Source organism: Chiloscyllium plagiosum, unplaced genomic scaffold (genome assembly GCF_037043375.1).
Source record: "Chiloscyllium plagiosum isolate Xiang-an unplaced genomic scaffold, Cpla_swu_hap1 HiC_scaffold_11, whole genome shotgun sequence".
Classification (NCBI taxonomy): domain Eukaryota; kingdom Metazoa; phylum Chordata; class Chondrichthyes; order Orectolobiformes; family Hemiscylliidae; genus Chiloscyllium; species Chiloscyllium plagiosum.
The window spans coordinates 84,624,905-84,649,858 of record NW_028270149.1 but is presented as its reverse complement, the minus strand read 5'-3'; the positions used below and the strand labels follow the sequence as shown (position 1 = coordinate 84,649,858).

The window sequence follows — 24,954 nt, the reverse complement described above, 5'->3', positions numbered from 1 at the left end:
CATCTCTCAAAAGGGGAGGCGAGGGGGCGGAATGGAAATTTGCCAAACTGACTCCCAAAATGTCGTTAAGGCTACAGATCAATTGAAAATTATAAACTAAGGGTCACTTTTCTTTGCATGTAAAAGTTTAAGAGATGTTCAGTTTAAGAAAAGGAATCGAGTCAGCTGAATGATCACACAGGGTTCAGATCAGCAGGAGAGAAGAGTGAGTTGAAAGAACTGAATGACTACTGTGGTTCCTTCTGGGTAAAAAAATCACTAAGTATGACATCATTCCAAAACAGAATCCATAATTTCTAACAAATGCTCAAAATACATAAAGATGATCATTTAAATATTTATTCATAAAACCATTCAAAACCCATGACTAAGAATAACAAATGTTATCTACAAAACAAGATTTACAAGACTATTAATGGTCACAGATCTTGCAAACATAGATCACTCACCCTTCCTTACATATTTCTATATTTACACCGCTACCTTTGCTTTATACACACACTTACAAAAATATTGCTTTCAATCAAGACATTAATTGTGGCTTTTACAAAATTACCTTCAAAATGATAATCTCTTTTTTTTAACCTAGACAAAAAAAAATTGGCCTGATTTTCAGGATGAACAGTTGCTTGGTTTGACTAGGTAAATATTATTGCAACTGGTACCAGGTACTGTGTAATACTTGGCATACTGCGATATATACCAGACTCCAACAACAGTGTGAAATGACGTGTGTCAGAACCCTAGTGGCATCTAAATTCTATTCTGCCATCAATATGTTGCCTAATTAGATGCACAAACCAATCACTTGTTGAAATATTTGGCAAAATACAACTAAGTGATCTATATATATATATATATTTGTATACCAAAAAAGAAATTTCGCACAAAGGTAAAATTTACAGAGCAGGTTTTTAAAATAAAATGCAAGATGCAATGGTATATCTTTACATTGTGTCCTGCACACAAAACAGAACCAAAGGGTCAGAAGTGTAAACACCCTGGGATGATTGGCAACAAAATATATACACATGCAGTTCTCTCTCAAGCTAGATATGGAGATCTGTCCATTCCTGGGGCTACTGGTTAGATCTGCCACTTTGGGGAGTGCAGATCCTTCCCAAATTATTTCAGCACATGCTGAGAACTCAGAACTGAACAGAACTCATCATATTTAGCCCAGCTTTACACTTCAATCCTGTCCTTTAGTTCTTTTTGTTTCATTGAATGGGGACATCCATCTTGCCAGTTGCTGGGCATTCTGACAATGAAGAGTGGCTCTTGGGAGATGGGGATAAAGAGCAACTTTAATTTCCCAATATTTTGGAGGAATCACTGGTACTCCAGCCCTCCTCGAACCATACTGAACTGGAATATTCCGTCACATTTCTACTAACAAGGGAGATTGGCTGACTGCCCATTTTAGAGAGAGAAGCATTTCTCAAACACTTCTTGAAGCGGATGTCAAAAGTAATCGGTCAACTAGCATTTGACCTTACATTCTGGTGCCTTTCTGAGGAACTAACAGAAGAAGCTGCACACAATTGTGGCGTTACAAATTGACATGAGATAGAAACGGGGGTGGTCTACAAATATACCGAGAACAAGTGAAGTTAACACAGACATTGGAACTGAGGAGAAAAGGGCATCTTCATAATTTATAAAGACTCATTAAAAGATATTTTTGCAGAACTGACTGCAGTGAAGGAAGACCGCAACAGCAAGTAGCTCAGCTACTGTACTTGACAAGATCACAGAAGAAAAAGGGTAGAATCTCATTCAAACTCATACTCTGGACATAGCTTCCTGACTTGTCATGGATTGCTCAGCAATTGCCTCCTATCTCCCCTCTTCTCCAACAGCCACCTGCTTCCATTGCTCCTCCTGCACCCCCCCCCCCCACCGTCCCAAAACACCCAATCCCCTCACCCCCAAATGAATGATGGGATGAGTCTGTTAATTCTGGTTCTCCACTGGCCTCTCCTGCTTCTCATACGCTGGGGTGTACAGTCTGCGAGTAGCTTTTTATCTGCACTGTGCCTTGTCGTACGACCACTTTCAACAGCTTTCTTGCATCATTAAGGGGACACAGTGCAGGTCACTCCCTTTCAAAGCAGGCATTGCCAAATCGAGTTACAGAATGAGTCAACTGGAGGCTTCATGAAAGTAGTTTTCATTACCTGAGCATCAAATCTGGCTGTTTGGAAGGATATAGGGATAGCTGCTGCTGTGGAGCAATGCAAACTCCCATTCTTCAAATAGGTGTTTATCATGTGGTTAATTTTGTAGGAACACGAGGCTTAAAGGTCTGAGGAAATATGGCTGATAGTATGAGAGGAGCGAGTGAAAGGGTGACTTGTTTTCACCTTGTTTCAGTGAGGAGGTGATAACATTCTTGCTTTAAATAGCAGCTATTGTTTTTTTTCCTTAAGACAGAATGTAAGATGGTTCCAAAGAGATTCCAGAATCGTGTAAGTAAAAACTGGCTTCTCCAAAGCTGTGCAGACACATACAATGTGGGCATCAGAAGCAGCAATGTCTGCTCTGACTGAACAATATCCAAAAATATTCACTAGGGCCATACACAACTCGAGGGCTGCTGAAATGCAAAACACAATGTCAGAGCTTCTGGTCTTGCACTCATCAGAACAAATGCAAGAGTGCCATGTTTCAAAGAGAGCAATAATTTTACTGTGTGGAAAAGTTCCTAATTGGTCAGCAAGATGATTGGTCAACGCGCTTCCATGGATAATATGCCAGGCAACTTTCACCGTACCTCCCACAACGTTGTTAATTCAATAAAGGGCTAAGAAGTCTAGAATGTTCTGCTTCCAGACAACACAAGAATGTGCAAAAGACATGAACAAGCAACTTAAGATCGTCTGGATCGCAATGTATGGCAACTATACATAATAGAAGGCAGATATAGTCCTAAGCAGAGACCTGCCTTTTACACCAACTTGTGCATTTTTAAAATTAAAGACATTGTGGGATGAGGAGGGTGGGAGAGGAGTGGGGGGCGGGGGCAGAAGTAGAGGCAGTGGGGAAGGAAAAGAGGGAGGATGGAGAGCAGGGAGAAAGAAGAGCAGGGAGGGTGTGGGAAAGTGGGGGGGGGGGGAAGCAGGAGGGCTCATGGGAGGAGGGGTGCAATAGCTCCTCAGTACATTCTCCATTAACGCTTCAGCCAATCAGAATCAACTTGGCAACAAATTAGCACCCGTTACTCATACCGTCTAAATTGCTGTTCCCTTTGAATTTTAATATTCTTGTATCTGTCCTGAAAAGGTGTTAGACGAGAAACAAAGCTTTGGCAATGATTTTTTTTTGTAGCAATGTTTCATTTCTATTTAAAATTTACTTTAGTCTTCAACAGGATATCTAAACTGATACCAAGTAATGAACTATAAGGTGTTATGAGGAGCAGCCAACATAATGGGTCAATGTATTGGGAATACATTCCAAAGCTCAGGCAGCTCCAGCTGTTGTCTTTCAGGGCCATTTAGACTGATTCCCTGGGAGCCTTCAGGACAGTTGGGAAACATCACTATGTGAATTCCTATTAATCTACAAATAAAACCAGTGGGGTTTATCTCCAATAAAGAAACAGCAGCAATTGGTGCATCCCAAATCAAATAGGATCAAGCAGATATTCAGAAAATACGGACTTAATAAAGTGAGTTGCTTGACTCTTGCCAGATTTTCAGGATCTGGGGAACAGACGTCCTTGGTTTAAGATAGCCACTGATTTTACTAGTAGTCAAAGTGACAGGAATAGGAGCAAGCACTCAAATCACACAAAGGCTGGTCTTGCCATGAGATGAGATGATAGAGTGGGTTTTCTTAATCACTACATCTCTTTTCCATGATTTGTACCTTCCACCGGGCCCGGGCACAGAGAAACAAGACATTTTGTGTGTGTTTGGGGGGGGGGGGAAGAGGGGGAATCAAATATCTGTACCCGTTTTTCAAGGTAATGGGCACCTTTCTCCAATCTACAATCAAACCCCTCAATTCTGAGAGGCATGTAGCTGCATTATGACTAATCACAGTTGGGTTTCATTGGAATTTCTGTCAAATAAATGCTTTGCATTTTCCTAAACAGACATCACCATCAGGAATGGCACTTAGGTCAGTGCTAGGATTTGACATTTCTATTTAAGCTCCTCTCTGTTTAAAAATAAAATCAATTATTTCAGGCATTCCTGTAGTCAACTGGGAGTTTGTTTCCTTTTCCTTCAGCCAGTTCTTTTTTGATGCAGCCCCTTATTAAAAATATTGAGGAGTTCAGAATGTTTTGAGAGAGAACAAAGTTGCAGGGAGGTGAGAAAACGCCTCAGTTCTGTTTCTGGAGATGTCGCTCAGTATGGGCAGTTGAGTCTGATTCAAAGGAATCCGAGTCGGTGGTAATGTCTTTAAGATGCATCAGTGGCTGAAAACCTAACACAAATAGAAGACAATAAAATTAGAAAAGAAAGGTGGCAATTCATGCAGAACAACAGTCTCCCTATAAAACCTAAGAGTGCCCAACACTTTGCTGTTTCCTGGTTTTCATCAGAACCCATTCCCCTTACGCCCTACCCCAAACTCAACAGCCTCCATCACTTCCCAGTTCAGCAACTGTAACATTTTCAGCTTCATTCCAGAATTCCTCCACAACTCACTATATTTATGAATTCTGGGAGATCTTGTTACTTCCCCAATTCTGGAGTCTTCCACATCCCTGATTTTAGTTTCTTTGCATTAGTGCCCATGCCATCAGATTCCTGAGCTTTACGTTTTAGCGTTTCCGTGCTAATGTTCCTTGCTTCTTTCCTCCTCTCCTCTCCTTTAACTCATTGCTTACCTTAAACCCACCTCCTCGATGATGCTTGTGCTAAAATCTCCATGAGATTACACCCGGTTAATGTTCCTGCAAAGCTTCTTCAGACTATTTAACTGTTTAAAGCCACACACCACCCTGATATGAATCATAATCCCGTCCCTTCTCTGTTGCTGAGTCAATTTCCCAGAGTTCCCTCTCCAACTGTGTTGCAGGTGGCGCTACACCCTGAGGTCTGCATTAGTTCTACTGTCCTTGACCTTCATCAAAGTTCAATGAGGGATGGACAATAACTGCTGACCCAGCCAGCAATGCGCAAATCCTATGTGCAAATGCTAGTCTTTGGAACTGCTTGCGACTGAGAGCTGTAGGAACAGAGCCCTTGTGTATACTTAAGACTGAGATAGATAGACTTTCAATCAGTAAGTGATCAAAGGTTGTAGGGAAAAGGCAAAGAGTGGACATGAGGAGTGTCAGATCAGGCATGATCCTACTGAATAGCAGTGCAGGTTTGATGAGCCAAATGGCCTACTTCTGTTCCTGCTTCCTATGGTCTTGCTGTTCATGACTGTTGTTTAATGTTCCATTTTACTCTGGGCACAACGTCAGGATAAATTCAGTGCACTAGTAAACCGAGGTATTAAGGTTCACATTGAGTAAGAGAACTTCTAATTTTTAAAACAATCTTCAAGTGGGCACTGTGGCTCAGTGGTTAACACGGCTCCCTCACAGCGCCAGGAATCCGGGTTCGATTCCAGCCTCAGGCGACTGGCTGTGTGGAGTTTGCACATTCTCCCCGTGTCTATGTGGTTTCTTCCAGGTGCTCTGGTTTCCTCCCTCAGTCCAAAGATGTGTAGGTGAGGTGAATTGGCCGTGCTAAATTGCCCATAGTGTTAGGTGCATTAGTCAGGGGTAAATACAGGGTAGGGGAATGGGTTTGGATGGGTTACTCTTCGGAAGGTTGGTGTGGACTTGTTGGGCTGAAAGGCCTGTTTCCATACTGTAGGGAATTGAATCTAGTCTAAATCTAGTAGCAGTAAAAGTGACCAGAATATGCTGCTGATGCTGGCCTGTTCTGAATGCTCGTTCACTAATATTTGGGGCGGCACGGTGGCACAGTGGTTAGCACTGCTGCCTCACAGCGCCAGAGACCTGGGTTCAATTCTCGCCTCAGGCGACTGACTGTGTGGAGTTTGCACATTCTCCCCGTGTCTGCGTGGGTTTCCTCCGGGTGCTCCGGTTTCCTCCCACAGTCCAAAAATGTGCAGGTTAGGTGAATTGGCCACGCTAAATTGCCTGTAGTGTTAGGTGCAGGGGTAAATGTAGGGGAATGGGTCTGGGTGGGTGTGCTTCGGCAGGTCGGTGTGGACTTGTTGGGCCGAAGGGCCTGTTTCCACACTGTAAGTAATCTAATCTAATCTAATCTGTACAGGAAAAAAAAATCTGCTGTCTTCACCAAGCTTGTTCAATATTTGTCTCCAGTCTTAAACTCAGTGCCATTTCATCAAACCACCTTGCGCTCATTTCTGTCATAAACGTCTGCTACCACGTTCCAAATAAGCAGAATGCAATCTTGAGGAACTATACCTCATTTCCCAGACACTTTCTACAGACTCGAGGTATCAATTTCAGAAACTGACCTCAGTATAGCTGCTCTCCATTTTTCTTACATTCTCTCACCTTCACAGTCGAGCCTAATTTGTATCTTGTTTCCTTTGTTTTGAGTAGAGAGGGCCAATTCTATCGCTTTCCCACATTTTTACACACACACACACACACAGTCCAAGAATGGATTTAAAAGTAAATAATCTTTCAGACACACACTTAAAGTTGTGATGGTTTCCATTTAATTGCGGTCATGACTTAAGATTAGATTGGATTCTCTACAATGTGGAAACAGGCCCTTTGGCCCAACCAGTCCACACCGGCCCTCTGAAGAGTAACCCACCCAGACCCATTTCCCTCTGACTAATGTACCTAACACTACGGACAATTCAGCATTGCCAGTTCACCTAACCTGTGCATCTTTAGACTGTGGGAGAATACCAGAGCACCCGGAGGAAACCCACACAGACACGGGGAGAATGTACAAACTCCATACAGACGGTCGCCTCAGGCTGGAATCGAACCCGGGTCGCTGGCGTTATGAGGCAGCAGTGCTAACCACTGAGCCATCGTGCTGCCCTGAAGTGCACATAGGGCTTAATAATTGGGCAGGTGATGTGGAGCCTAGAGTCCTTGCTCTTGTTGGCACTGATGGAGCAAAACTGTTTCTACCGGACCGCGCACACAGTCTAAAATTTCTAGTAAATAAGATTTAAGCACTACATCACTCTGACATCACTCTGAGGGAGCTGGAGTTGAGAGATTGTGGAAATCCCACTTTGTCACAAAACCCAGTTAATGTGGGTGATTCATTTTTCCAATCAATCCCTTCATTCTGTGGATGCACCTTACTGCTTGGTTACTCTTTTCCAAAGCACAATGAACCATTCAAGAACTGCAGACTTTCTCCTTGAAAGCTAAACAGAAGTGCTGGAAGGGGTTACCAGGCTGACAGATAATGGTTTAGATGGAGTGAGGGTTGAAGGCCCATAAGGTTTTATGAGCTCACCCAACCCCTCCAATAAGGGAATGTTCATGATATTTATTCTTTCATGGAACATGGGCCCCGCTGGCTGGCCCAGTATTTATCACACATCCCTAACTACCCTTTGACCCGAATGGTTTGCTAATGCCATTTCAGAGGGTAGTTAAGAGGAACCACATTGTTGTGGGTCACATGTAGGCCAGACCAGGCAACAATGACAGATTCCCCCTTCCTAAAGGATATTAGTGAATCAGATGTGCCTTTGCAACAACCAACAGTGGTTACATATTTACTATTAGGCCAATTTTAATTCTGGATTTTCATTGATTCAAATTTTGCTGTCTGCTACGGTGGGATTCAAACCCATGTCTCAGATCATTAGTGCCTCTGGATTACTAGTTCCATGACAATACCACAGCATCACTGCCTCCCCATTGGCTGGGCAGATTGGGCGACGGTCTCAGTTCAGTCCTGCCACTTGATTCGGTGGGATTGCCATCACTGAGTACAAAAAGCACACGTCTCTTGCGGAGTTACAAACTGCATATTCCACTTGAGGCCGTGTCTCACGTGTTTCTGCAATCCTTGTTTTTACCTAATTGTCTGGGAATAAACTGCCCTCATAACATTGTAAATCCTTTGTGAAACGGTACATTCACTACCGTGTCTTAAAAGTGATGATAATATCCTTGTGACACAAGGTTTCCATGACTCCCCCCCTCTGTTTTTGTGATGTGATCAGGTGTGAGAACAAGAAACAAGTCAGCCAGCCTTCCTGACAGGATTCAACAACACCAGAACACTCGCCATTCTAACCCAATGGGCCTCTCCAGCATTTGGAGTGGCCAAGTGAGAGGTTCTGAGGGACCTCTGAGATCCTGGGGCTTCTGAGATTCAGGAGGAGCACTGTAAATGAAGACTTGCCTTTCAACAATGCAATCATAGTATCATAGAGATATACAGTACAGAAAAAGACCCTTTGGTCCAAGTTGTCCATGCCGACCAGATATCCTACATTAATCTATCCCATTTGCCAGTGTTTGGCCCACATCCCTCTAAACCCTTCTTGTTCATGCACCCTTCCAGATGCTGATCAGCACTGTCAATCAACCAGGCACTATAAATAACTGCAACAGCGAAAATAGAAGTTTATCAATATTGCACTTTTCATGACCTCAGGGCAGCTTAAAGCAGATGACAGCCATCACAATATTTTTAAAGTGTAGGTGCTGCGGTCAGATAGGAAGTGAGGCAGCTATTTGGCTCACAGCAAGCAGAACTGAGATACTGAACAGACCACAATCTTTTGTGAAGTTAGGTGATTGAGAAAGGCACAAGGAGAACGTGAATGTCCTGCTTTAAATAGTGCCATGGGGACCTTTTGCGCTTACCCAAGAGAGTGGGCAAGGCCTCAGATTAACATCTCATCAGGGAGTTAGCACCTCTGACAGTGCAGCACTCCTCTTGGAAGTTGCATTCAAATGTCCGGAGTGAGGATTGAGTGTGAAAATGTCAGAACAGGAAGCAGACCATGGGTATTTTAAGTAACTGATGGTGAGTTGCACTAACTGGTGAACCAGGCTTCAGTAGTGGTTCAAGTAACAGGAAATATTCAATTTGAATATGAACTCAACAAACCAATGGGAAACCTTGCTTACTGATGAAACTGATTCTTGTTAATTTCCAGAAGTCAAAAATAACTTTTTGTTTCTGCGAACAGATCCTCTATGGCATTGCTCATATCAGCATGGAAAATCTGATCATTTGTAAGGGCGGAGGTGTTATTTCACCATGCTGCTATTACACTGGCAACAATGCTTACCACCCTTATCCTTCTGTGTTCAGGCCGCAAGACTGAACTACTGTATATGGGAGCATCCAAAAAACCAGAAACCAGAATCTGAATCCTGCTGACAAAAGGTTGCTTATAAATTGGCAGTGACATGAGTATCCCTAACACCGGAGCAGAAAACCGAACAGCAGGAAGTCATTACTTCTACTTCCTCCCTCTGAAACATTATTTATTCAACAGGGGGATTCCCCAGCTGCACATTGTGGTTTGACTGTTTAAATGGAGTGGATATTTTGCATGCATTGTGTTTACAATATCTGACTGAATCAGGCAAAGTGAACAAACAGAAGCCTATCAGCGTGAGATACAAGAGACGTTTTCTTGCTTTTTTTACTCTTTGCACAATGACGACAGCATGATTTGCATTGACACGGCATTTTCAGCAAGGTAAAGAGATGTAAAAGTGTTTTAGTACAGTGTCATCAGTCAAAACTAAACACAGAACAAAGGAATGAGACTTAGTCTTGGTGAACCAGTGCTTGACCCAATAGGGTTGGAGAGGGAATTCAGTACAGAGCACCATGGGAAGTCAAAGGTACAACTACCAGTGGAAGTTGTGAACATGTATAAGGAGCTGGGAAAGAAGCAACCCAGTTTTGGGATGGGAGGTGCTAACTGAGGTTGAGTCACAGACAATTTCTGAAGATGGGAACTATTCCAAGATATTATTGCCTCACTAAGATAATGATTCACAGATGTACAAGCCCGGGTACAGACTCTTCAGTCCAACTTGTCCATGCCGACCAGATATCCAAAATTAATCTAGTTTCATATCCCTCTACACCCTTCCTATTCATAAACCCATCCAGATGCCTTTTAGATGTTGTAATTGTACCAGCCTCCACTTCCTTTGGCAGCTCATTCTATACATGCAACACCCTCTGTGTGAAAAAAATTGCTGCGTTAGGTCCCTTTTAAATCTTTTCATCTCTCAGCTTAAACCTATGCCCTCTGGTTTTGGACTCCCTAACCCTGGGGAAACAACCTTGGCTATTCACTTTATCCATTAGCCCTCATGACTTTGTAAAGCTCTGTACGGTCACTCCAGAGCTTATGACACTCCAGGGGAAAAATGCTCCAGTCTATTCAGTTTCTCCTTAAAGCTCAAACCCTCCAACCTTGGCAACATCCTTGTAAATCTTTTCTGAACCCTTGCAAGTTTCACAACATCATTTCTATAGCAGAGAGACCAGACAGCATGCAGTATTCCAAAAATGGCTTAACCAATGCCCTGTACAGCCGCAACATGATCTCCCAATTCCAATACTCAATGCACTGACCAATAAAGGCAAGTGTACCAAACGCTTTCTTCACCACCCTGTCCACCTGCCTACCACATGGCGTTATTCACGTTAATATTATTAGATAAAGCAGATAAATACATGGTACTGCAGCTCACAGAATAACTCAATAAGTTATCTATACAACACAATAATAATAACATATCATTAGCCAGTGCAGGGTTAGTATTTTAACCATTTCCTGACAGTACTGACCTTTGAAACCTGTCTATTAGCTTCTTTATCATCTTCTCTGTGATGCCTGGGCAGCTTGCTTCCACCATGTTAATGCTTTTCTCAAGTTCACTTATTGCTCCAGTCTTCTCTGCATTGCCTCTTTCCTGTTCCTTAAGCTGGGTGGAGAAAGATGAGTGGACCTTAGTTCAAACTGGAGTACTTTCTCTCATCATAACAAATCAGATGCCGTTAAAAGGAGCTCCCACATTTGACTCACCTCAGCAAAGAGAGGAGCAATCACAGTCGATAAACATGCCGATAACGTCTTGACATCTTGGTCCTAGAGAATGGACGAGCACCGATGTTAATAATTGCTTCAATCAGCAAGAAACATCTGGTATGAGCACATTAATGTGACCATCATGGAATTTAGAAGAATGAGGGACAATCTTATAGAAAGATGTGCAATTATGAAGGGAATAGATAAGATAGACTCAGTGAGGTTGTTTCCACTGGCTGGTGAAACTGTATCTAGGGGGCACAGCCTCAAAATAAGGGCATGCAGATTTAGGACTGAGTTAAAGGGTTGTGAATCTGTGGAATTCCCTCCCCAGTGAAGCAGTTGAGACTTCCTCATTGAATGTTTTTAAGGCAAAGATAGATAGTTTGCTGAACAGCAAAGGTATTTTGGAGAGCGGGTGGGTAAGTGGAGTTGAGTTCACGAAAACGTCAGCCATGAACCTATTAAATGGCAGAGCATGCTCGATGGGCCAGATAGTCCACTCTGGCTCCTATTTCTTGTGTTCTTGTGTTATGTAAGCCTTGAACCAAGAACTCAGAGTGAAACCAGTCACTGTTTCCATAATCCCATTCACACTACACATACTACCAAGCACAAAATACGGTGTTTGTGTTCCACTTCGAAATCCAGAGCACAAAACCCCGGGTGACAACGCCATCTTTTAGATGTGATGAGGCTTTTGATAGAGGTCCAACCTACAATCTACAGAGCAGCAGAGGACCTTTCCCAAGTCTCTCAACCAGTATTTATCTCTCAAGCAACATCGCTAACTCAGGCTAGCTGATCATTACCACAGTTGTTAGTGGGAGCTTGCTGCACAAACATTGGTTGCTGTCTTCTCTGTATTAAATAGACCACATTCACCAGTTGCTTACCATGAGAAGTCGAGGACCTAATGGCATTATTGCCAGACTGTTAGATCAAGAGGGCCAGGTAATTTTCTGAACACCCGGGTTTTAATCCACGGTGGAGTAAGAGTTGAAATTGAATTTTTAAAAACTTGGAACTAAGAATTTAATGATAACCATTGTCAACTGTTGATAAACCCATCTGGTCCACTAATGCCTTTTAGGGAAGGAAACTGCCATCCTTACCTGGTCTGGCCAACAAGTGATTCCAGACCCACAATGATATGGTTGACTCTTAACTTGGGCAATAAATGCTGGCCCAGCCAGTGATGCTCTCATCCCATGAACTAATACAAAGAAAAGGAATAAAAAACTGATGGCCACATGGCTGAGCACATGGCAGAATCTTGTTGCTCTTCCAAACCCAGTGAGCCAGCCTATTCCACTTCTGTAAACTGAACCACTCGGTTTTACAGGAAGCACAAGGAGGAAGGAGTGGGCACTGTGGAAAAGTTTTGGTTACTTACTGTTCCATTCTGCAGTTTCTTTGGGTCCGGTTTCTTTCGAACTGTGGTGAAGGACCACTCGATAGGTTTGGAGTTTTTGTTGTCCTTGTCATTGCTGCCACTAAAGGAAGAAAGAGGATGTGATTATGGACAGTGTGACAGATAGACCTAATCTCCTCAGAAGGGTGAGTGTTAACTTCTCGTTTATAGCAAAACTCCTCAATTACTGGGAGATCTTGGGCACGAATCCTTGTAGGTATTGGTCCTGTTATCTGGCAGTGGGGCTCAAACTGCACTAACATGCCACTGTTGCCATGGAGAATCGCTCACTCCCTCTCCTGTACTTCATGGAGTAGAACATGAAATAATTCAGTCAACCACTAGTCTACCCAGAGACAGGAACATTCCAGTTTGCACTCTGGATAACTGCATGCCTGAGAGGGTACCAACATTTATATCAATATGCACGAGGAGGTTGACAACTTCCTGAAAGAAGAAAGTGCTTCCCCATATCACTCTCCAACACATACTTTCAAACATTTCAGAGTTTGGTGTCAGTTGTGCTTCAGTGGTAATGCTGACCTCTGACTCACAAGGTTCACTCCAGCGACTTGAGTGCAAAATCCAGGCCAAGGTACACAGTTTAACATTGGGGGAGTGCTGCATTGGCAAGGAGCCATCTTAAGATGAGACTTTAAACTCAGGGCGTGTCTATCACCTGAATGCACATAAAGCATTCCATGGCAACATGCCCAGGAGAGCAGGAACCTCTGCCCAGCGACCTGTCCAAATGCTACCTCCAATGTCGCTAAGAAGTAGCTTAGCTCAGAAGGCTGTTCGTTCAACCCACATGGCGTGAACAGTGTCTGCAGCACATGCTACAACAGAAAGATGCAGCAATTGAAGTGTGCAACTGTGTATCAGCCTGAGTCTTTTGTGCACGTGTCTGTCCCTGTCTTTGCTTGTCTGTCTGTGTGCCTGTCCGTCTTTGTGTGTGTGTCCCTGCCTATGTGTGTGTGTGCGTGCATGCACGTATGCCTGCGTGTGCCCGTGTGTGTGTGTATCCTGAATGTGTGTCTGTAGGCATCTGGAGTTCAAAGACTAAAGGTAATATCAGGTTCATTGCTGTGATTGCATCATGAATTTCCTTGTCAAAGGTATCCTGTTCACCAACACTGTACTTCCTTTTCCAAATCAGCTTACCGTTTCCGAAATCCATACCACCCACCCTTTTCCAAATCTGTGCACCCTTCCTTTCCCGGACCCATCCCTCCATACCTACTCCATCACCTCCACACAAACTTAAAGGTCAGTTCTCCCAATAATTCCCTACTGCATCATTGAAATGTGCTGGGGTGGATCTTCTGTACAATATATTTGGGTTTCAGATACATCCGACTCCTGATTCCAGAGGACACAGACTCATTATGTGTACTCAGTCTCCAGTAACCTGACATTCACTGGCTCCCCTTCTAGTCCCTGGGGAGATGAGTACACCAGAATCAGCAGCTAATCCATCCTGCAGAAGGTCATGGGGAGCCCTATCCTCCACTACCATCAAGACAGTATACCTCATCAGACAACGATTACAGCGCTGGGGTCTAACTCAGATTAAACCTGAATGGATGCTTGCTCATTCTTTGTCAATTCAGTTAGGTGGCGGTGGGAGATTGGGGAGTGGTGCTAGACTCTACAATGAGGATTCTTACACATCCAAGGCAACTTAAAGGGAAAGCCTTTTCAGAGAAGGCTTTTCATGACAAGTCATTCCTAATTGGCCCTGAAGAGGTCATCACGAGGCATTTATTTTGCAGCAGTTTGCGATAACAAGCAGTTCTTTCAGTCAGGTCAAAGGGCAGGTTTGTCACAATATTGAGACACTGGAGTGGCCTACAGGCTGAGACCAGTTGAGGATAGCAGACTTCCTTCCCAAAAAGAAGTTTGCAAAACAGTCACTTTTACTAGGAGTGACCTACTGCTTCCAGGATAAATTACAAATTCTCTGAATGTACAGGTGGGATTTCGACTCTCGTTCACTGACTGATCAGTCTGGGCTTCTAATTCAGTGACATAACCACCACACTTCCCATGATACTTATACACTTAATGGTGAGGTCCTAGGGAACAAAGAGACCTTGGAGTGCAGGTTCATAGTTCCTCGAGTGCAAAGTCGCAGGTAGACAGGATAGTGAAGACAGCACTTAGCATGCTTTTCTTTATTGGTCATTGCATTGAGTATAGGAGTACATGTCATGACTGTACAGAATATTGATTAGGCCACTTTTGGAAATTCTGGTCTCCTTGCTTAAGGAAGGATGTTGTGAAACTTGAAAGTGTTCAGAAAAGATTTACAAGATGTTGCCAGGATTGGAGAATTTGAACTTAGGAAGAGGCTGAACAGGCTGGTGCTGCTTTTCCCTGGAGCGTCGGAGACTGAGGGCTGAGCTTACAGAAGTTTATAAAGTAGTGAGGGGCATGGATAGGGTGAATAGCTAAGGTCTTTTTCCAAGGGTAAGAGTCTAAAACTACAGGGCATTGGTTTAAAGTGAAAGGGAGGGAAATTTGAAAAGGGACCTAAGGGGCAACTTTGTCATGCAGAGTGGTGCATGTATAGACTGAGCTGCCACAGTAGGGGGTGGAGGCTGGTACAACACTCATCTGGGATGGGTACATGAGTAGGGAGGGTTTTGAGGGATATGACCAAATTCTGGCAAATGGAACTAGATTCATTCAGGATATCTGATTGGCACAAAGCACTTACGAATCTGACTCGTCCGAACTGGAGTCATCATCACTGTGTCCTTCTGCCTTCCACCTCTTGTACCCGTCAATTAGTTCTGTTAAATAAGAGGTCTTCTTGCAGTTTTTAATGATGAACTTGTGCTTGAGCAGTTCCTTGGCTGTCGGACGCTGAGCAAATATGGAAAGACAGATTGATGGTTAAGCATATTCTGTTTCCCAGGAACACGTACTGACAGGGCACAATGCTTTTGCTGATCCATACTAAGGGTCTGATGGCTTTGTGTGAAGCAACTCCTCAGGGGAAAAAAAAATCTGTCTGTGCACCAAAGCAAAATGTAACCACAAGTATTAATTCTGGACACCATTATGCCTGTACTGTTTGCACTGATACAAAAATACAAGATCTGAGCTCTGACTGCACTGAGACAATCAGGTTTTAAATCCCTTGTTTATATAGTTTTAAGCCAGGTACAGCTAAAATCCACAAATAACTGACAGCACAAAGAGTATGGATCTGTCAGGGAATGGCAGGATTTCTCCAGAGATGTGGCATTCAAGGAATGCAGCACTCAATCGTGAATTCAGGCTCTTAGATCAGTAGTTTCCAACCTTTCTTTGGGTAAGGATCCCTGGAATATATGGTGAAGTACTGTGGAATTCCAACACCCTCTCCCTCCTCTTCTCCCAATGCAAACACCACAGAATTGCTATGGTGCATCCATTGTGCAGAGTGCAACGGTTAAGTGACTTGTTTTTTCCATTCAATTTAAGAAAAATGCACATTGAAAAATCTAGTATGATGTTCATCTTGACCTGAAAATTGCACAGCATCCTTTTGGGATAATCAGGAAAACCCTGGGTGAGAAGCATGGCATTAAATACTTACAAAGGAAGGGTCCTTATTCAAACAGGCGTCAACAAACTCCTTAAAGGATTTGCTGAACTCTCCACTGAGAGTTGGTGGGTTGTTTTTGGGTATAAGAAATAGCACTCTCATCGGATGCATGTCTGAGTTGGGTGGCTCGCCTTTGGCCAGCTCAATGGCTGTAATTCCCAATGACCAAATGTCTGCCTGCAAAAAGCAGAGAGAGATGTTGACATACTATGCAATTACAACATAACACAGGGTCACTACAATACTGTGGTTCAGCTTAATAACAGAGGTATGCAGACATCATAGTCATCTAACATGAACAGATAGAACATTACAATGCGGTATAGGCCTTCGGCCCTCGATGTTGCGCCAATTTGTGGAACCAATCTGAAGCCTATCTATCCTTCATTATTCCAATTTCATCCATGTGTTTTATCCAATGATCATTTCAATGCCCTTAAAGTTGACAAGTCTACGACTGTTGCGGGCAGAGAGTTCCCCGCCCAGACTACTCTCTGAGGAAAGAATGAGAAAAGAAAAAGGGGAAAAGGAATGAAAGGCAGATTGCGTAATGGAGAGAAATAGTGAGCACAAGAACGAGAGAAAAGGAAAACATGTAAAAGATAGAGACAGAAAATGGATTGGATGTGCCATCCGGAATCCCAGGAACTTGCTACGGCGTTACAACCAAATAAAAACAATTTGAAATCAATAGGGTGCTTTCATAACCCTGCCAAACAGGTTGAGAATCAAATATAAGGCAGAAAGTGCCAGAGAAACTTCCAAAGAAGAGTCATACTGCACTTGAAACGTTAACTCTGTTTCTTCCTCCACAGATGTTGTCAGACCTGAGTTTCTCCAGCACTTTCTGTTTTTATTTCAGATATCTACAGAACTTTGTTTTTATACCAGATAGAGTATCAATTTGCACATTTTTTCGACACACACACAAACACAATGGCACGGGGGGGAGAACGGGAGAGATTCGTGGTCAGCTATATGATCGAAAGAAATTGAAGCCTCTGCCACCACTACAGCGTGCATGTGTACTATCTTGCCACGCAACTTGGACCCCTTCGTGGTCTGGTCAGCTCAGTTGGCTGAAAGGCTGTTGTGGATGGGACCAACTCCATGGGATTCAATCCTCATTCTGATTTGATCCCTACCTTCTTATTCTACCCATGGTAAAGGCCGTGGCACTATGGGTCAGGATGTGGAGGTGCTGGTGTTGGACTAGGGTGGGAAAAGCTAAAAATCACACAACACCAGGTTACAGTCTAACAGGTTTATTTGGAAGCACCAGCTTTCAGGGCGCTGCTCCTTCATGTAACTTCAGGTAACTAGTGGGGGTGGATCATAAGACACGGAATTTATAGCAAAAGATCATAGTGTCATGCAACTGTGATGATATATCGAGCAAACCAGATTGCTGTTAAATCTTTCATCTTTAAGAAAGAAAAAGGTGATTTCTCAGCTCAGACAATGCATTAAAGGTGTGAGGTTAGAGTCTTCTGCATTCCAATCTAGTCAGACTGGTTCTATTTTCAAAGTAGGAGTTTATAAATATGTTATATGGATTGACTGGCTGCAAATTGTGCACTTTTTGAACAAAATAGAATGTATCTGCAAATACAATTCTGTAGATGAAGGTGGGGGGGGTTATGGTGATAGGTCGGAGAGGAGGGGATAGGTGGGAAGAAAGATGGCCAGGTTGGACAGTTCAAGAGGGCGGTGCTGAGTTGGAGGGTTGGATCTGGGGTGAGGGGAGATGAGGAAACTGGTGAAGCGACGTTGATGCCGTGTGGTTGGAGGTTCCCAAGGTGGAAGATGAGGTGTTCTTTCTCTGAGCATTGGGTGGTTAGGATTTGGCAGTGGAGGAAGTGCAGGATTTGCATGTCCTTGGCAGAGTGGGAAGGGAAGTTGAAGTGAGTGGCCACAGGGCAGTGGGGTTATTTAGTGTGGGTGTCCCGGAGATGTTCTCTGAAATGTTCCGCACATTGGCACCCTGTCTCCCCAACGTAGAGGAGACCACATCGAGAGCAATAGATGCAGTAGATGAGGTGTTCGGATGTGCAGGAAGATCTCTGTGGGACGTGGAAGGATCCTTTGGGGCCTTGGATAGAGGTGAGGGGGGGAGGTATGGGCGCAGGTTTTACACCTCTTGCGATGGCAAGGGAAGGTGATGGGAGTGGAGGGTGGATTGGTGGGGGGAACGAAGGAGTTGCGGAGGGGTGGGGAGGGAAATACATCTCTGGTGGTGGGATCTGACTGTAGGTGGCAGAAATGGCAGATGATGACGCTTTGTATTTGGAAATTAGTGGGGTGGAGGTGAGGACTGGACAGGGGGCAGGAAACAAGGCTTAGGAAGGACATTCCAGAGCTTGGAACATTTACAGTTCAAGGTAGTGGTGAAGTAGCAATAGTCAGGGATGGTCAAGAGGCCATCACTGGAGGAGTGCAGAGAAGATGGAGGATGGTACAGGGGTTGGAGAGTGTGACAGAGGAAGCAACAAGCCAAGCTATAGAAGAACTTGACAAGGAGGATGAGGATGTTAAAACAAACCAGTTGCTGAAATCAATGTGGATCAATGAACACAGATTGGGAGGGGGATAGGGAATGGGAGAACAGGATTTGGTAATGTGCAGGGGTAAAATGCCTCAATATTTGGAGCGAGGGGCAACTCAAGAAAGCAGAATTCAGCTTTGAAATGCCAGCAAAGAGCCAGAGCAGATATGATGGGTTCTAACAATGGGCCCATTGATTTTGGGGCCTGAGCTGTTGTCCCATACTTACCTTGGAGTCATAAGCAGATTGCTGAATGACCTCGGGTGCCATCCAGAAAGGAGTACCGACAAAAGTGTCCCGTTTAATTTGCGTGTCAGTCAGCTGACCAGCCACACCAAAGTCCGCCAACTTCACATCACCTTGTTCCGATAACAAGACATTGGCAGCTGGATAAGCAAGAGAAGATAGACAAAAGGGTGAGAAGTCGTTCTCAGCGCACTACACAGGACTGAGAGCTGACCGAGCCCAGCATTACCTTTAATGTCCCTATGAATCTTTTTCTCGGAGTGCAGATAATCCAAGCCTTTGAGGATTTCCTTCAGCATGGTTGCAATTTGGAATTCATCAAAGGGCCCAGCTTGGAGCTGAAAGAGAAAAGCTCATTACAAACCTGTAACTTGGCTTAATAATCCGATCCCACCTTCTAACAGGTTTAAATGCACAGATCTATCTGAATGTCCTGGTGAATTGTTAGTTGAAGCGTCAGAAGCCTTTACAATATTCAGAGGCAAATGTGTAAATATTGACTGAAGGAATCCCAGTAGGTCTGATGGCGTGGTCCTCACATAACATTGTTCACAGCTCACAAAAGAGTATGCACAGTGGGAGACGGGAGCCAAGCTTGCAGAAAGCTCAGAAGGACATTGGTTAATTAGATTAACAGACTGGCCCTCAAAGAACCTCATGACTGATCTGGTTGTTGCTCCAACTCCATTTCTCTTTCTCTGCCTCTCCTCCACGCCCCACCCCACCCTCCAACACCATTCTTGCCTATCAAAATTTCATTCAGTCTTGATCCAACCTCCTCGCTTTCTGGGGAAGTGAATTTCAAGTATTTATTGGCTTAAATTTGTTCATACAACAGCATCTCTGGGCAGTCCATATTTACCACACTCAGCATACACAAATTACATTATTGTTCAAATCTGTCATTATTTTCTCTTGTTGCAGACCTTATGACTACAATTAAAATGTTCATCTTCTCTATAACCATTCATATCTTGAATGCATTCATAAAATCTTCTTGCCACCAAACATTCCTCCTTCCGCAGCCTCTCCTCTGTCCCTCGGCTCACTGGCCCTAGCTTTTAACTTGGTGAGCCTATAAAGCTAGAGCAGCTTCATTGATCCCAAAGCAATTACACCCATCGAAGGACATTTCAAAATGAAGTTACTGTTGTCACGTAGGTATCAGTTGCAAAGACTGTATCTTCTATTTTTTTCTGTAATTTTGATTGTAGTCTGAAATGCACTGTTTAAAAAGTCCATTCCCTGACACTCATTCTAAGTGCTATTTACACTGCTGCTGCTACAGCCAGTGGGTGTGTATGGAGAGAGATTCAGCTGGCAACAGAAAGCTGATTGGTTTGTGGAGTTGGTGACCAGTTGTTGAGGATAAAGGCATTCTGCCTGTCAACAATTGTGATTGGCTCCCAGGCAACTGAATAGCTTGTGAGTGTGAATGTTTGGTCATTGGACCTTCAAATCGGAAAGAGCTATCCTTTTCTCTGGAGTAAAACGCCCCTCAAGCCTGAAGTAAGGCAATTTATTTTCCCTAATCAGTTGCTGTACTAGAATTAGAATTAGCTTTGTCACATGTACTCCCATGAGTACAGTGAAAAGTTTACAAGTCACCACTTACAATGCCATCTTAGGTACAAAGGTACAGATTCTTAAGTGCAAATCGTTAGGAACGCATTAGAAAAATGAAGAAATAAAACATCTGGAAATGTTATAGACCTTTACACCATCTTAGGTATAAAAGCACAAAACTGTAGGAATACACTAGAAAGATAAAGAAGGAAAAAGTTAAGAATAACTGTCCTTCCAATCCAGTTCACATCAGCACCTAGCCCCCAGACCAGGCCAAGCTTCACCTCCAGGATCTCAAACTCATGAGTGCTGGAAATCTGCACTGAGGCTGAGAGTCCTCATTGGCTTCACCTTGAGGCTCTCAAGGCTGGGAGTCTGGATGACTGCAGACCCAATAACATTCAAGTAGCTTGAGATCATCCAGGACAAAGCAGCATGCTTGATTGGCACAATATCCACAAACATCCATTACGTCCACCACTGACTCTCAATAGCAGCAGTATGTACTATCTACAAGACGCGCTGCAGAAATTCACCATTGATCCTCAGGCAGCACCTTCCAAACCTATCTAGAAGGACAACGAAAGAAGATACATTGGAATACCACTACCTTCAAGTTCCCCTCCAAGCACTCATCATCCCGATTTGCAAACATATCATCTTTCCTTCAGCATTGCTGGGTCAAAATCTTAAGAGTCCCCTCCCTAATAACATTGCGGGTCAAGCCACAGCAGGTTGACTGCAATAGGCCAAGAAGACAGCTCACCTCCACCTACTCAAGGGGCAATTCAAGACAGGCAATAAACGCTGGGCCCAGCCAGTGACACCCACATCCCACAAATGAACAAATAAAAAGGTGAATACCCACAGTTTGTAATTGTTTATCTGTAGCTATTATTTGTTTATTTGGAATAAATAGCAACTTTTATTAAACCTTTAACTTTTGTGAGGACTCTGGGAATAGCAAGGCTGGATTTCCAGCACACTAACCCAGTGGGGTGTAACACAGCTATGACTCATTTAGGGTGTAGCTTTGCTCGCTGAGCTGTAGGTTTGATATCCAGATGTTTCATTGCCTGGCTAGGTAACATCATCAGTGGCGACCTCCAAGTGAAGCGAAGCTGTTGTCTCCTGCTTTCTATTTATATCTTTCTCCTGGATGGGGCTCCTGGGGTTTGTGGTGATATCATTTCCTGTTCGTTTTCTGAGGGGTTGATAGATGGCATCTAGATCTATGTGTTTGTTTATGGCGTTGTGGTTGGAGTGCCAGGCCTCTAGGAATTCTCTGGCATGTCTTTGCTTAGCCTGTCCCAGGATAGATGTGTTGTCATTTCGACCACCATTTCGACTGGGACAACACATCTATCCTGGGACAGGCTAAGCAAAGACATGCCAGAGAATTCCTAGAGGCCTGGCACTCCAACCACAACACCATAAACAAACACCATAGATCTAGATGCCATCTATCAACCCCTCAGAAAATGAACAGGAAATGACATCACCACAAACCCCAGGAACCCCATCCAGGACAAACATATAAATAGAAAGCAGGAGACAACAGCTTCGCTTCACTTGGAGGTCGCCACTGATGATGTTACCTAGCCAGGTACTGAAACATCTGGATATCAAACCTACAGCTCAGCGAGCAAACCTACACCCTAAACCTCAACCTGAGCTACAAACCTTGTATGGCTCATTTGTTAAGCAATAATGAACACTAATTGTGGCTCTTTACGGAGCCTGCCCTCCACATTATTGTCACAAAATCATATTCCCCCCCATGACCAGCATTGGCTACCAATCACCAACAATTCTTACCTTATTAGATTAGATTACTTACAGTGTGGAAACAGGCCCTTCGGTCCAACAAGTCCACAACGACCCGCCGAAGCATATACCACCCAGACCCATACTCCTACATTTACCCCTTCACCTAACACTACGGGCAATTTAGTATGGCCAATTCACCTAACCTGCACATTTTTGGATTGTGGGAGGAAACCGGACCACCCAGAGGAAACCCATGCAGACACGGGGAGAATGTGCAAACTCCACACAGTCAGTCGCCTGAGGCGGGAGTTGAACCCGGGTCTCTGGCGCTGTGAGGCAGCAGTGCTAACCACTGTGCCACCGTGCCGCCCACCATGGGTTCCCTCCCATGCATTGGAAATTTAATTTCAGCTTCACTGCATTACCTCTCACTCAAACTCCATCTGAGACTTTATCATTCATTACTCCAATGCCATCTCTCTCTCTCAGAATCTTTTGTGCACCCGTTTTTCCCCTTGAATGCTATGTCCTTGTTTCCAACCCCACTCTGGGTTTGTTGAACCTCTGCTCAATGGCACTGGGCTGGGTTCTGTTTACGTGGAACTCGTGCGACCTGGACAAGTGCCGCCTTACCCAGAAGCGGTCCCAAAGTCCCAGAATTCTAACGCCCTCCCTCATGTGCCATCTTCCCTGTCCAAAATTCGTATGAACTCTATAAATAGAAGAATAGAGCTAGAGTCATACAGCATGGAAACAGACATGTAAGGCCAACTTATCCATGTTGAGCAGGTATTCTAAACTGAACTAGTCCCATTTGCCTCCATTTGGCCCATATCTCTCTCAACCCTTGCCTTTGTATCCATAACCTATCCAAATGTCTTTTAACTGTTGTAATTGTACTAGCCTCTACCACCTCCTCTTGCAGTTCCTTCCACACATGTACTACCCTCTACATGGAAAAAGTTGCCCCTCAGGTCCCTTCTAAATCTTTCACTTTAAATTTATGCACTCTAGTTTTGGAGTCCCCTACCCAGGGAAAAGACCTTTGCTAATCACCTCATCTACACCCCTCATGATTTTATGTATCCCTATAAACCCACCCTTCCGACACTACCAGCCTCTCGTTATAACTCAAATCCTCCAGCCCTGGCAACATCCTTTTTTTTTAGATTACATTACAGTGTGGAAACAGGCCCTTCGGCCCAACAAGTCCACACCGCCCCGCCGAAGCGTAACCCACCCATACCCCAACATTTACCCCTTACCTAACACTACGGGCAATTTAGCATAGCCAATTCACCTGACTTGCACATCTTTGGACTGTGGGAGGAAACCGGAGCACCCGGAGGAAACCCACGCAGACACGGGGAGAATGTGCAAACTCCACACAGTCAGTCGCCTGAGGCGGGAATTGAACCTGGGTCTCTGGAGCTGTGAGGCAGCAGTGCTAACCACTGTGCCACTGTGCCTTCTTTACATGGCAGGGGGAATAGGAGGTCCCTTAAACTTTCCTGCAATATCTCATCCTACTTCCTACCCAGATCATTGGTAGTGATACAGACTGTGATCTCTGGCTCTTCGCACTTCTCCCTTCGAGATTCTCCAGCCGCTCAGTGATGTCCTCACACAAGAATCAAGAGGTAATAGAGTATCTTGGATTCAGGTCTGCATCACAGAAACACCTATCTGCTCCCTTAGCTACTAAATCTCCTGAGACTGTTGCCTTTCCAATCTTGCCCCTGTCCAACCGAGTAAACTACGTAGACTTGGTTTCAGAGAAACCATTGCAGTCAGCCCTATTAGGAACTGCATACAGGTTGGAAAGTCAGCTGCACTAACTGCCCGTGTGGAGACAGCACCCACTCTCCCCCTCTGTCTCCACATCACTAAGCTGCAAAATGACCACATCAAGAAACAAGTTAACCACAAAACTCTCAGCCCCCAGATCCACTTGGAAAGAATGATGAGGAGCACCTTAAATAGCAAGTACTATTAATTCAGTGCACAGTGGTAACAGTTGGTAAAATGTGTTTGCAGATAGAGTCTCATTTAAACCAGTAGCAACTGTTGAAGCATAATTCACCTATATTTTCTACATTGAAATATCAAGTATGTGCAAAATTAAAACATCTAATTTTGAATCTCTCAAGAGAAATTCATTGGACGATTCAGCATCATGTTCCAGTTTATTCCAATATCGGGGTTGATTTGGTTCAATTGCTTCATTATTCTGATTCACTGCTAGAGGGCGTGCAAAGATTCTAGGTTGGAATTTCACAATCACATTGGCAAATCAGACAAAGGACTGAGTACCATATAGTATGAAAGATTTAACTCAGCAGCTCAAATGGTCACTGATGCTCCCCTTACCATTCAAACCCAGCTCTACAGGGTAACTGCAAGACCACAACATACTTGTAATACAACTCAGCGCGGCTGAGAGAGAAAGTTACCACCAGTTACCCTCCCTGGGGAAAACCTGCAGTCATCCTCAAACAGGCAGCAAGACACAAAGCAGCATTTAAACAGCAGTAGCACAACCGTTCCATTTATTACTCAACATCTTTCTGCACAATCATTTACACAATGCATTAGAAACAGGTCACGCCATTTCCTCACTTCCTCTGTGGCCACAAAACAATCCAGCAACATATACAGCATCCCAAAGTAAACCAAATGCAGTGGTATTACAGAGCAAGGGAACGCAATGGTGCAGACGTTGGAAACAGGAGAGTGGTCCTCTCCAGCCAGGAAGTGTACATCCATTCTCTGGATGATATCTGAAACCTGGCCTGGCACAGTGTGATTGGGTAACAA

The 24,954-nt window shown here is 44.0% G+C and overlaps 1 protein-coding gene across 2 annotated transcripts in view; it reads right to left on the bottom strand.

Annotated features, from left to right (window-relative positions):
• Positions 1-325: 325 nt before the first annotated feature.
• LOC122557066 (serine/threonine-protein kinase 26) overlaps positions 326-24,954 on the bottom strand; it is a 124,391-nt gene continuing 99,762 nt past the window's right edge. For both annotated transcript variants that reach the window (XM_043704337.2, XM_087992259.1), the window contains exons 4-11: positions 19,031-19,139; positions 18,784-18,941; positions 16,002-16,187; positions 15,135-15,283; positions 12,395-12,494; positions 10,996-11,058; positions 10,758-10,894; positions 326-4,437 (exon numbers count right to left, since the gene is read on the bottom strand). In XM_043704337.2, coding sequence (XP_043560272.1) covers positions 4,413-4,437; positions 10,758-10,894; positions 10,996-11,058; positions 12,395-12,494; positions 15,135-15,283; positions 16,002-16,187; positions 18,784-18,941; positions 19,031-19,139 — 927 coding nt within the window. In that variant the 3' untranslated portion in view covers positions 326-4,412. The remainder of the gene's footprint in view (positions 4,438-10,757; positions 10,895-10,995; positions 11,059-12,394; positions 12,495-15,134; positions 15,284-16,001; positions 16,188-18,783; positions 18,942-19,030; positions 19,140-24,954) is intronic.